Source organism: Macadamia integrifolia, unplaced genomic scaffold (genome assembly GCF_013358625.1).
Source record: "Macadamia integrifolia cultivar HAES 741 unplaced genomic scaffold, SCU_Mint_v3 scaffold2825, whole genome shotgun sequence".
NCBI classification, from domain to species: domain Eukaryota; kingdom Viridiplantae; phylum Streptophyta; class Magnoliopsida; order Proteales; family Proteaceae; genus Macadamia; species Macadamia integrifolia.
The window spans coordinates 8,260-18,678 of NW_024868988.1; the positions used below are offsets into that span (position 1 = coordinate 8,260).

At 35.9% G+C, this 10,419-nt stretch overlaps 1 protein-coding gene across 1 annotated transcript in view; it reads right to left on the bottom strand.

Annotated features, from left to right (window-relative positions):
* Window positions 1–1,896: 1,896 nt before the first annotated feature.
* The window catches only part of LOC122067305 (serine carboxypeptidase 24), a 9,707-nt gene continuing 1,184 nt past the window's right edge, over window positions 1,897–10,419 (bottom strand). The window contains exons 2-9 of the mRNA XM_042631136.1: window positions 7,802–7,909; window positions 4,711–4,806; window positions 4,519–4,611; window positions 4,315–4,400; window positions 3,665–4,074; window positions 3,473–3,568; window positions 2,361–2,466; window positions 1,897–2,258 (exon numbers count right to left, since the gene is read on the bottom strand). Of these exons, the coding sequence (XP_042487070.1) occupies window positions 2,115–2,258; window positions 2,361–2,466; window positions 3,473–3,568; window positions 3,665–4,074; window positions 4,315–4,400; window positions 4,519–4,611; window positions 4,711–4,806; window positions 7,802–7,909 (1,139 nt within the window). The 3' untranslated portion in view covers window positions 1,897–2,114. The remainder of the gene's footprint in view (window positions 2,259–2,360; window positions 2,467–3,472; window positions 3,569–3,664; window positions 4,075–4,314; window positions 4,401–4,518; window positions 4,612–4,710; window positions 4,807–7,801; window positions 7,910–10,419) is intronic.

The following is a 10,419-nucleotide window of genomic DNA, read 5'->3' on the forward strand; positions in this document are numbered from 1 at the left end:
TGGGCACTGGAAAAAGAGATGCAGGTGGCTTTGTTGCAACCTTGCTGGTGGATCAAGCTTGGAACACCAATTGAGCGACCATGAGTTCTCTCCATCACAAAGGAACTTTTGCTTGGACAATTAGCAAGAGAAATCAGGTCTTTAGGGGATGTGATTTTGATTGAATTTCTTATCAAGATAGAAGGAGAGAGAAACGTGAGAGAAAGGAGGAAAATAATTTTAAAAGAAAGAGGAAAGTTGGAGAGAGAGAGAGAGAGAGAGAGGGGGGCGTGAGAGTTTGAGAGAGTAAGAATCTATATTATTTTTATTTGAACCAAATAAAGAAACATTTATTTAGAAATTAACATTGTTTCTTATCACAAAAAAAAAAAAAAAAAAGATTTTGATTGATTTCAAGTTCCAGAAAGAGAAGGAATGTGGAGAGAGAGAGAGAGGATATAGAAGGAAATGAGAAAGGATATATCTTATTTTAAGTTTGAAAAAAAAATTAGAGAATTATTACTGCTAAAGAAACTAAATAAAATTAGCAAAGCAATTGGAAAGAAAATATTTTTTGCAAAAACCTAAGAGAATATTAGAAATAAAGAATATAGAAAGGTGAATATTTTCTTTTTAAATTTAAATATAGAATGAGATAGATTGTACCAAGATAGTAGGAGAGAGAAAGAGAGAGGAGGAAGGAGTTTAAAAGAAAAAGGAGACCTAGAGAGATCGATGAGGAAACTAATATTTAGTTATAAGTTTTTTTTTTAGATTTAAAATGAAATTAAGAAAGTGATTAAGGAGCTAGAAAATAGAAAGATATACTTTCTATATATGGGGCCTAAGAGTTTGAGAGGAGAGCGTGAAAGTCCACACTCTATCTCTCTCTCTCTCTCTCTTTTGATATTGAGAGTTGAGAGGAATAAGGAAATTAATTTTTAAAGGTATAAAATAAAATATTTTAGAAAGAGTGAGAGAATATATTTCATAATAAAGAGAGAGAGAGGATGAAAAGTAAAATGGTAAAGGAAGAGAGACAACTAAGGAGACTAATTTGATATTGAGCCACTCAATTAATATTAAGATAGATAAGGAGATTAATTTTTTTTATTATAAATAAAATAAAAAAATTATTTAAAAAAAATAACGGGTATCGGAACAAAAAGGAAAATTTTTAAAAATGAAAAAAAGTGATAATGAGGAAGTTAAGGTATGTAAATAAACAAGAAGGGTAAAAGAGTCCAAAAAAAGATTAGTCACGAAGCATGAGTACATGCTTTTATATAATAATAATAATAATAATATGATATATTATATATATATATATATATATATATTTTCCTTATGGAATAACCAATAAGCACTTTTGGACATGATTGAGAGAGAATATAATGGGGGTGGAGTCCACCATGGGTTCCAAGAGTACCAATGTCATGTCAATATACCACCACTATTTTGTTAAAGCAAAAATCCTGAATTTTGAAGTTGATTTTTTCTGAACTTTTTGAATTTCATATCTGTAAAACAACTCTCTCCTATCTAATCCTCATACAATTTTGTATTGTAATTCAACACATCCCACAAAATATTTTATAGAAAAACAAAACTCAACCAAAGTGGTATTGGCAACATTTTTAAGTAGCTAGGAAGTTTTTGAGGCCAACTACTAGATACATCTTGTGCCTTCGAAGAGTATAGCCCTAATTAAAACAATATTAATGTCTCTGGATCAATAATTTCTATTGAATGAGGGTTTAAGTGTAAGAGAACATTAATACCAAAGAAAAAATAAGTTTAAGAGAACGTTGGTCCTAGAGAAATTAAGGCCACAGGTTTTGATGGTCTCAAAAGGAACGGTTCCAACTTAAAACAACTTGAATTGTATAAACAAGAAAGGTGTAATTTTTTTTTTTCGATACATTTTACAGCTGAAAGCTTATTATACTTGAAGAATGGATGACACTGTTTTCAAACACATGAACCTTAAACATAGAGCTTAAATGAGATAACAAAACCTAATCTAGCAGCTCGCACCCATTGATTGTATGGATACAGCTCAAACAATTTAATTGTGCCTCCAAGATAAATGATTACTGATCTTCAGATGTGTTATTCTTCTTTGGTTTGGTGTATTAAGATTTGGGTAATTCTTTTCCGGCCAAGAATGAACTGAAAAGGGTAAATCCTCGCTTGGGTTGGAAGAGTGGAACCTCATGACCAGCCCCTCTTACTGTCGCAAAGGTTAGACCTTCATAAACCTCAGTCCATCCTCCCACCTAGGAAAGAAGAAAACAAATTAATATCATCATTTTTGGATCTCTTCATGGCCTCAATTAATTAGATTGGAATAGCAATCATTAGTGGCGTTAAAAGTGTACCTGGCCACCTGAATACCATGGATACCACTGAGTCTTCACAGTGAGATTGAGATGGTTGAGGGAAAACCTAGTGGCAGTAACTGGAACCACTGAATCTGTGTCTCCACTGCACCAAGTGATCATAAAATGACTTGACATAAAATCAAAATCTTAACATGGAAAAAGCATTTTAATGAAATCATCATGCATTGGTCCTTTTCCCTCCTGATCATCTACTGGTGGACCTACTACTTTTGCTACTTGTGCTATTGGATTGACTTTGTTGCCAGAGTTTAGTCCCACACCTCACCTACTAATTAGCCTCAACACTCCCCATTATACATATGATGGGAGTTCCTCATCTACTTGTTCCAACTTTTAAATTAGAAACCTTACATGGTATCACAATGGGTTTTAATTGTATTTACGTGAGCTTTGGGGGTGGGGGACGGGTAACGGGGGCCGGTTGTAAGCCTAGCTGTTGTTGACTTGTTGAGACATGAGTGGTTTTAATTTTACCTAATGAAGAGACGTTTGGAAGCATTTTCTCCCAGGTTCTAAGATACACTTTCAGAGATAAAAAGGCCAATTTGGACTGGCTATGGCTTTGTTTTAGCTGATGTCATGACCTTGACCATGTATTAATCAAAGATTGAGAACCGATAGTGACACCAATGCATGCATCAATTCTGCATTCAGTAGATGATGGGACCCATTGAAAGGATTGATACATTGAATTAAAAAAAAAAAAAAACCTGATGTGATGACCGATGAGATATGTTGCACTGTGATAACCTAAGATTTTAGGCTCTATAATTTAATCTCATAACCAATCCAGTCTATTTGAGAAGCAAAATTAATAAAGAAAACATCTTTCTAACGACCACCACTTTCAAGTAGATGAAATATTAATCATTGATTGATAACTGTAAAAAAACCACCTGATGTGATGCCTGATGAGATATATTGTTCTAGTGGTTAACCTAAGATTTACCGTCTAGAATTTTATCTGTCCCAATCCAGTCCATTTCTTGGTTTATGGAGAAGCATAATAAAAGTCAACATTTTCAACTAGCACCATTCACACACCCATAGAGAGAGAGAGAGAGAGAGAGAGAGAGAGAGAGAGTTACCTGAAAACCCAGATTCTTAGGCCTGCTGCCATCAATTCCCTGTAAGTGGGCAACATGGAAAACTGGCTGTCCGTCCAATTCTTGATCAGGACATCACTGCCAACCACAAAACTATTTATATTCAAAACCACTACCTCTCCAATATAACTTCAATATTAGAATAGAAAGATGAGCATGAAATATTCATAAGACCTGCAAGCTGTCCACTTATAAGGAATGCCTGTAGTATTGGCGTGCATAGCCCTCTGAACTTCAGGTCTGTTATAGTATTTCTCTGCGTAATTCTCTGTACATGGATCGTATCCATACGTACGGCGATGCAAGAGTGTGTTCTTGAGCCTCATAACCGATTCTTTAGTACCATTATTATGAGATAAAGCTGTACATGTTGGTGTATAGATACTGTATTGATCGATATTTCCGAATTCACTGTTGATGGCATAATTGATAACATCATTGCAGGACTGAGAGAAATTCGTCAATGTGAAGTTGCATAAAGAGAGGATTGATCTATAGGTCCTGTCTGATATCATGGAATGGCTCCACCAGAATGTCACTGTTCCAATATTGTCATAGTAGCTATCTGTTACACCATTCCCCACCTGTATATTTCCAGTTAAAAATTCTTATAAATTCCAATATGTTCTTCATGGTACCCAATTGGGGTATTTGGTGTTTTGATCCTGCCATGAATTTGGGTGAGTTTGAACAGATTTGGGTTTAAGTTCAAAAAATCAAATACTAGAGTAACCGAGTTGACTCAGTGACATTGAATTATCACTAGCTAGTTAATTATAAGGTCTTACTGAATAAACTGTAATTTTTGAAGCATTTAAACTTACAATGAATCCTTTAAGGTTGATGAAGGGCTCGGAATAAGCTTTATTGTAATCGTGGATTTTCTTCGCTAACTGAGGGACATAATGTCCTACAAAAACACGGTTGGATCATTGGTTATAAGATCTCAATATTGCTTGATTTGAGTGGTTAAAGACTTAATTAGAGGTGGCAATTTTTTTTTATCCAATTCCATTACTGCTATGTACCTGCATAGCTTTCCCCAGAGATATAGAAGTCTCTATATTTGTATTGTGGAAACCTCGATATCCATCTTATCATAAAAATCAAAGCATCCTGAGCTGCATTGTGGAGTCATAAATAATTAAGTTGCTAATAGTACTAATAATGACAACAAAAACAAGTGCAACAAGTTGCTGAGGAATAAAAAACGCGATTACCAGTGCGTTGGTCCCCAGAATCCGTTAGATCTGAACTTGTATTTGTGTATGAGAAACCCACACCGGCAGGTGATTCAAGAAAGAGAATGTTTGCCTCTGAAACAATAGGATTTAGGAGAATGAAAACAGACATTAATAGTAGAGCTAGGATATGTCTAATCAGCAAACATAAAAGTATGTGCATTCACATTATCTCTTAGTGTTACAAAAATGAAAAGAGAAATGGATTTGTGTAGACACCTAATTCCCCCCCCCGACTATGATGAATTATGGGCAATGATGAAACATGTATTTTTTCTTTTGCAAAGAAGTCGAATTTTTGGCAAAAATCCAGTCTATCGGAGTTAATTCAAGTTACCCAAACCTAAACCCGTTATGCAAGAATTTGTGGAGCACGATTGAGTGTAAGACCAGTCAGGAGTTCATCCTGATATTGTTAAATGATGCGGGGAGATTGACGGAAAGTGGTCATTGATACCTTTCGCCAGAATACGACAATCGAGCCTAGCATGTGCTCAATTCCCGTATCATTGAGTATTCGAAAATATGGTCTTGTTGATATCTTACACAAAAAGAACGGATACCCAGTTGTGTCGCATTGTCTACCTAAACTTTGAACCCATTAAACCAGGCCAAACCAAATAGACCAAACCCGAATCAAATCAAATTTGAATCAAACCAAATCAGACCAAACTCGAACCAAACCAAACCTATCAAATCCTGCCTTCCCCCCAACTAATAGGACTTAGCACCCTAAGTCTACAGCCACCCAAGCTACTAGGTAGCTGTGCACCCTAGGGCTACCATGGATCTTAAGGAATTACTTCCACAGGGATGATAAGCCATTTAAGCCTTCCACGGATCTTAAAGATCCTTAAATTTGATTCCACATATTCCTTGTAAGAATTTTTATAGATGTTCGGCCTTTGTTACAAATAGTGACCGACGTCAATGTGTGGGAGATGCTGAACTTCCTAAAAAAGAAATCCTTGTTCCAAAACCCTTTGTCAGAAAAAAAAAAAAAATGCAAAAGTTATGGAAATTTTAGAGTTAACCTTCAAAAGCTCACTGAGTTTAAAGTCCTAGTACGGAAGCCTATCTCTAGTTTTGGAAGTTCGTGTAAACCATTTCAGGTTAGCGTGGAAGCACTGCTCAAATTTTTATAGTTAATTTCGGTTTTTAATTATAGCGTAGAAATGCTACTCAAATATTTGTAATTTCTATCTATTTTCATGATATAGCGGGGAAGCCCTGCCCACATTCTCATAACTGGTTCTTATTCTAGGAATATAACTTGGAAGCCTTGCCCATATTCCCACAGCTGATTCCTGTTCTAGGAATATAGCACGAAAGTCCTATCCACATTCCCATAGCTGGTTCTTGTTTTAGGGATATATTGCTGAAATGCTACCCAAATTTCCTATAAACAAACTTCATTTCTAAACCATATCATGGAAGTCCTGTCTTATTTCTTTCCCAAGTGCCAAATGTTTTGATTTCTCCAAGAAAGTGAGACGAAATTCAAATCTTTGCCCCTGAGTCAGAGGGAATTATTGAAAATTTCATTATTGTTACCAGTTATTGTCATGTAAACATTAGATCGTAATTGCGTATTTGCATGATACAGAACCCATCTCCACATCATTATTTTATGTGTTCATCTCATAAAATAACGTCTTTTTATCATTTCATGATTTACTTTTTGCATTTGTACATTAAATGATAGTCTACTTCAGCATTCCATGTGTTAACATATGTGTTCCTCACATAAAATAACAATCAGAATCATCATTTCATAAGGTATTGCACATATACGCAAAGTTGCATTTTCTATCATTTTATGTAAATTTGTACAATTATCTTATCATATCATGTGATTTCATAATAATTTATCATTATCACATATGATTTTAATTTAAATTTTTTACTTATCATTTTATGTGGTTTTAATATAGATTATGTATTATTCCATGTGATGTCTTAATAGTTGATACCAATTATTTCGTGCAATAGTATACATGTGTTACATTATCTCATGTGATAAAGCTTCCACGTTGGTTTAGGATATTAAAATTCTTGGGGAGAATATTCGAAATCTAAGTAACTGGTAGAAACACTGGTTTACCAGGTGAGGTGGGTGCCTAACACCTTCTCACTCTTATAACTTGACATGGACCTGTATCCCTGATAAGCAAACCATATGAAGTCAAACTTGGGGGGTTCGATCCCTCATTTGGAATCAAATCCCCAATCTGAGCTCGATCCCCTAACAGGAATTGGACTCCGCAATAGGGTTCTAGGCCTTGAATCCTAGATGGCCACTCCAAAAATCATGCTTTCCCCATCCCCCATAGTCGCTAGAGAGGTTTGGAGACATCACCCTGCAATGCAGATAGGTGAGAGAAAATAAGCGGGAAAAAGACGATAAGAAGCATTCGCAGGAACCCTAGAGAATGAAGGAGAAAAGGGGGGAGGAGTAATCTCTCTCTCTCTCTCCATCCAAAGCCATCCGTCTCCCTTACAATTTGATTACAAATTGGATTGGACGGTTGGACCAATTGACTGAACCGGAGCAGCACCTTAATTGTGGTCTGATTTTGCCAGGAAAGAAAAAGAAACATAATCAAACGCTGGAGAAATCCATCCCAGAGTTCATGAAAACCTTCCCTTTGTCATTTTTTGCTTCACTCTCTCCCCCTTGGGGGGAGGGTGGTTTAACCATGGGTCCAACCAGAACTGACCTTTGGTGGTTCAATTTGGTGCATTGTAGGGCTTTAATCATGGTCCAACCAGAGCCTACCTTTGGAGGTTCAATTTGGTGCATTATATACAACTGTATTCAATGATTCATTGATTGATTGTTTTAAGTAAATTTACCTAGATCTACTAGAGTTTTTTTTTCTTGTTTTTTTGTTTTTTTGTTTTTTTTTTTGTTTTCAAGAGAAAAAGAAGAAGAAGATTTTGTTTTACACTTCTTTGTCAGTAAACCTAGAGGGTGAACCTTGGCAAAATGGTAACCAGTGCTCCATTTGACCTAGTGGTGGTGCAATCGTGAACTAAATATGATGGAAAAACTATGAAATTCTAATACCTTTATTCCATGAATATTTGTTGAGGTAAAGAGATGAACCGGTTCTATTGATCCTGAATGGCCCGATTTCCTCTGATGCCCCATATGCTATCGATGAACAACCAGGACCTGCAATTTTCAGCAGTTAACGTTACTCCATAAACAACATATTCTAAAGCAGGAACAAAGTTGTTAAACTTTATAGCGAATGGTCTCAAATACGCTATTTAATGAAGAAGAAAGAAGAAGAATATACCACGAGACAAAGACCCACCTTCTAATAACTCTTCATATTTGATATTTCAAGAGATTTTCTTTTGTGGTGCAAAATTGTAGGACAAGATTGGATCAATAAGCTCCTTTTGAATTTTTCCAAATTTATTTTCCCAAAACTCCATATCCATGTATATATGACATAGAAGTTAATGGGAATATGTGTGTTTTTTATTTTTATCAACACCCCTCAAAGTTTCAAATAATTTGTAATTTTTTTTTTCCCTTTAAGTATGAAATTTTTTCGCAATGAGGGTAATCATATCATTTCACATGTATACTTGAAAAAAATGGTCTTTTGATAATGATATAATGATGTTACTTTCAAATAATTTTTGAAAACCCTGTTATACCCCTATCTTAAACAACTTTTGGGAATTCGTTAAGGGACAATTAAGAGAAGGGACAAGTAGGGTATTTGAAAAACCTAAGGAGAATATTACAAATCTAATTGCAAACCATTGTCCAAAAATGGACACTAAAAACCATATATAAACCAAATGAGATCTGGATGATGAAAATTGAATAGAAAAAGGTAAAACCAGACCGAATACAAAAAAAGAGATTTCGATTTTTTATTTTTCTTATTCAATTTGGTTTTGATTTTAACCTTGTCAAAATATAAACCAAACTAAAACCGGACCAATTGACAACCGTAGAAAAACCACAGCTAGTAAGACATTGCCCAAGTTACATTATAAGCTGGTCCTATGCTTGAAGACAAAGAGGGAACCTATAGTTTGCAATGTGAATGGTACCACCACAAACAAGCTAATATAGACAGAGTACCATCCAACTGTACTAGCAATTGTCTTCAATAGTAATTGTAGTTAGTCCAGGCCGTGTCAACTGCTGGCCCAAGGATACGACAAGCACCACCTCTACCGGTGGATGGTGTAGTTATCACTCCTTAGGTAAGGTGGGGATCCCATCTTTCATGTCAAAGTAGTAAATGAGAGACATGACCCACACCAATGATTTGTGAAGGTTGTAAGGATCTGGTATAGACCTTGACTACTTGTAATGCAGCCACTGGTACATATAGTCCTGTCCAGCCTGGCCTGGACAGAGAAATAAGGATTCAAATAAGTTTCCAAAGGTCTAATTCCAAACATTTTCCTTCACGTGGGTAAGGAAAAGGAAGTCATCTAGTTAAGAGCTCTAGTAGGTGACCCACCTTAGAAATTCTTCTTCAAATAATGCATCCAATGTCTCATCTGCAAATAAGTCATCTAGCTATAACCAGGACAGTTTTTGTAAACAGAGCCACTTAGACATGACATGAGATGTCAAACCTCATAAGGACATGAAGAGTACAAGACAATGGCTTTGCATTATTAACCTGGCTAGTCTTTTCCTACACCGAAGAACTGTTTGGTTCAAAGATGAGCTCCTGATCCTATGTACCCTTATCCCTTTATCCCTTCTGGCTATATGATTTCAACTGTTAACTAAGAGATCAAAGAAAAGAAAAAAGAGAAGAGACAGATTAATTTAACTGATGATGAGCATCTTTTGTTAGGACAAAACGGAAAAGAGGAGTTTCTGTAAAGTTGTGAGCAGTTGCTGTCGGTGAGAAAACTTGCAGACCTCTCTAAAACTTTCTATGCTTTTGGAACTGAAAGTAGAGAATATAATCTTCACTCATCAGGGAAGGAATAAAGGTATATTGTAAAGTTGAGAGAGAAACAGACAGAAGAACATCACGAGGACACAGAGAGGTTGAAGGTTACATCTTAGGCTCTCTCTCTCTCTCTCTCTCTCTCTCTCTCTCTCTGTGGTGAAACTGATAGACGTGTTGGTTAAGAGTAAACAACAAAGAAGGTCTGTTCAATTAAGGTGTGCACAGAGAGGTAAAGGTATGTACGTTTATCTCCCTCTTGAAGAGAGTCTTTTCCTCCATTTCTGTTTGACCTTGGAATCATATCTTTTAAGTTTCCGGAGGGACTAGAAGGAGAGCAGGATAAGTGGCTTTCATGACACGTGCATGGTAACCTATGGCAAATTCATGGGTTTAGATAGAGGTGGTTTAATTTCTTTCTGATCCACCTCAATTTGGAACCACTAAACATATCTTTAATCCTCAAAGATCAAAACCCAATCAAAACAAGTACTGATCTATAAGGGTTTCAGTACTCTTCTAAACCTCAATTGGGTCATATATATAACTCAGAACTTTTTTTTTTCTAACAACGGGTATCAAAGCCTAAGTTCGACTCCCACTAGGTACACCTTGTGCCACTCACACAGGATGTTTAATGCTCTTCACTGCTTTCAGTGAAAGTTGAATGGTTCTCATTCAACCCCGATATGACCCGATCTATGCGGTTGTAGGGTCAGTATAGACCCACGGGACTTAGCCGACC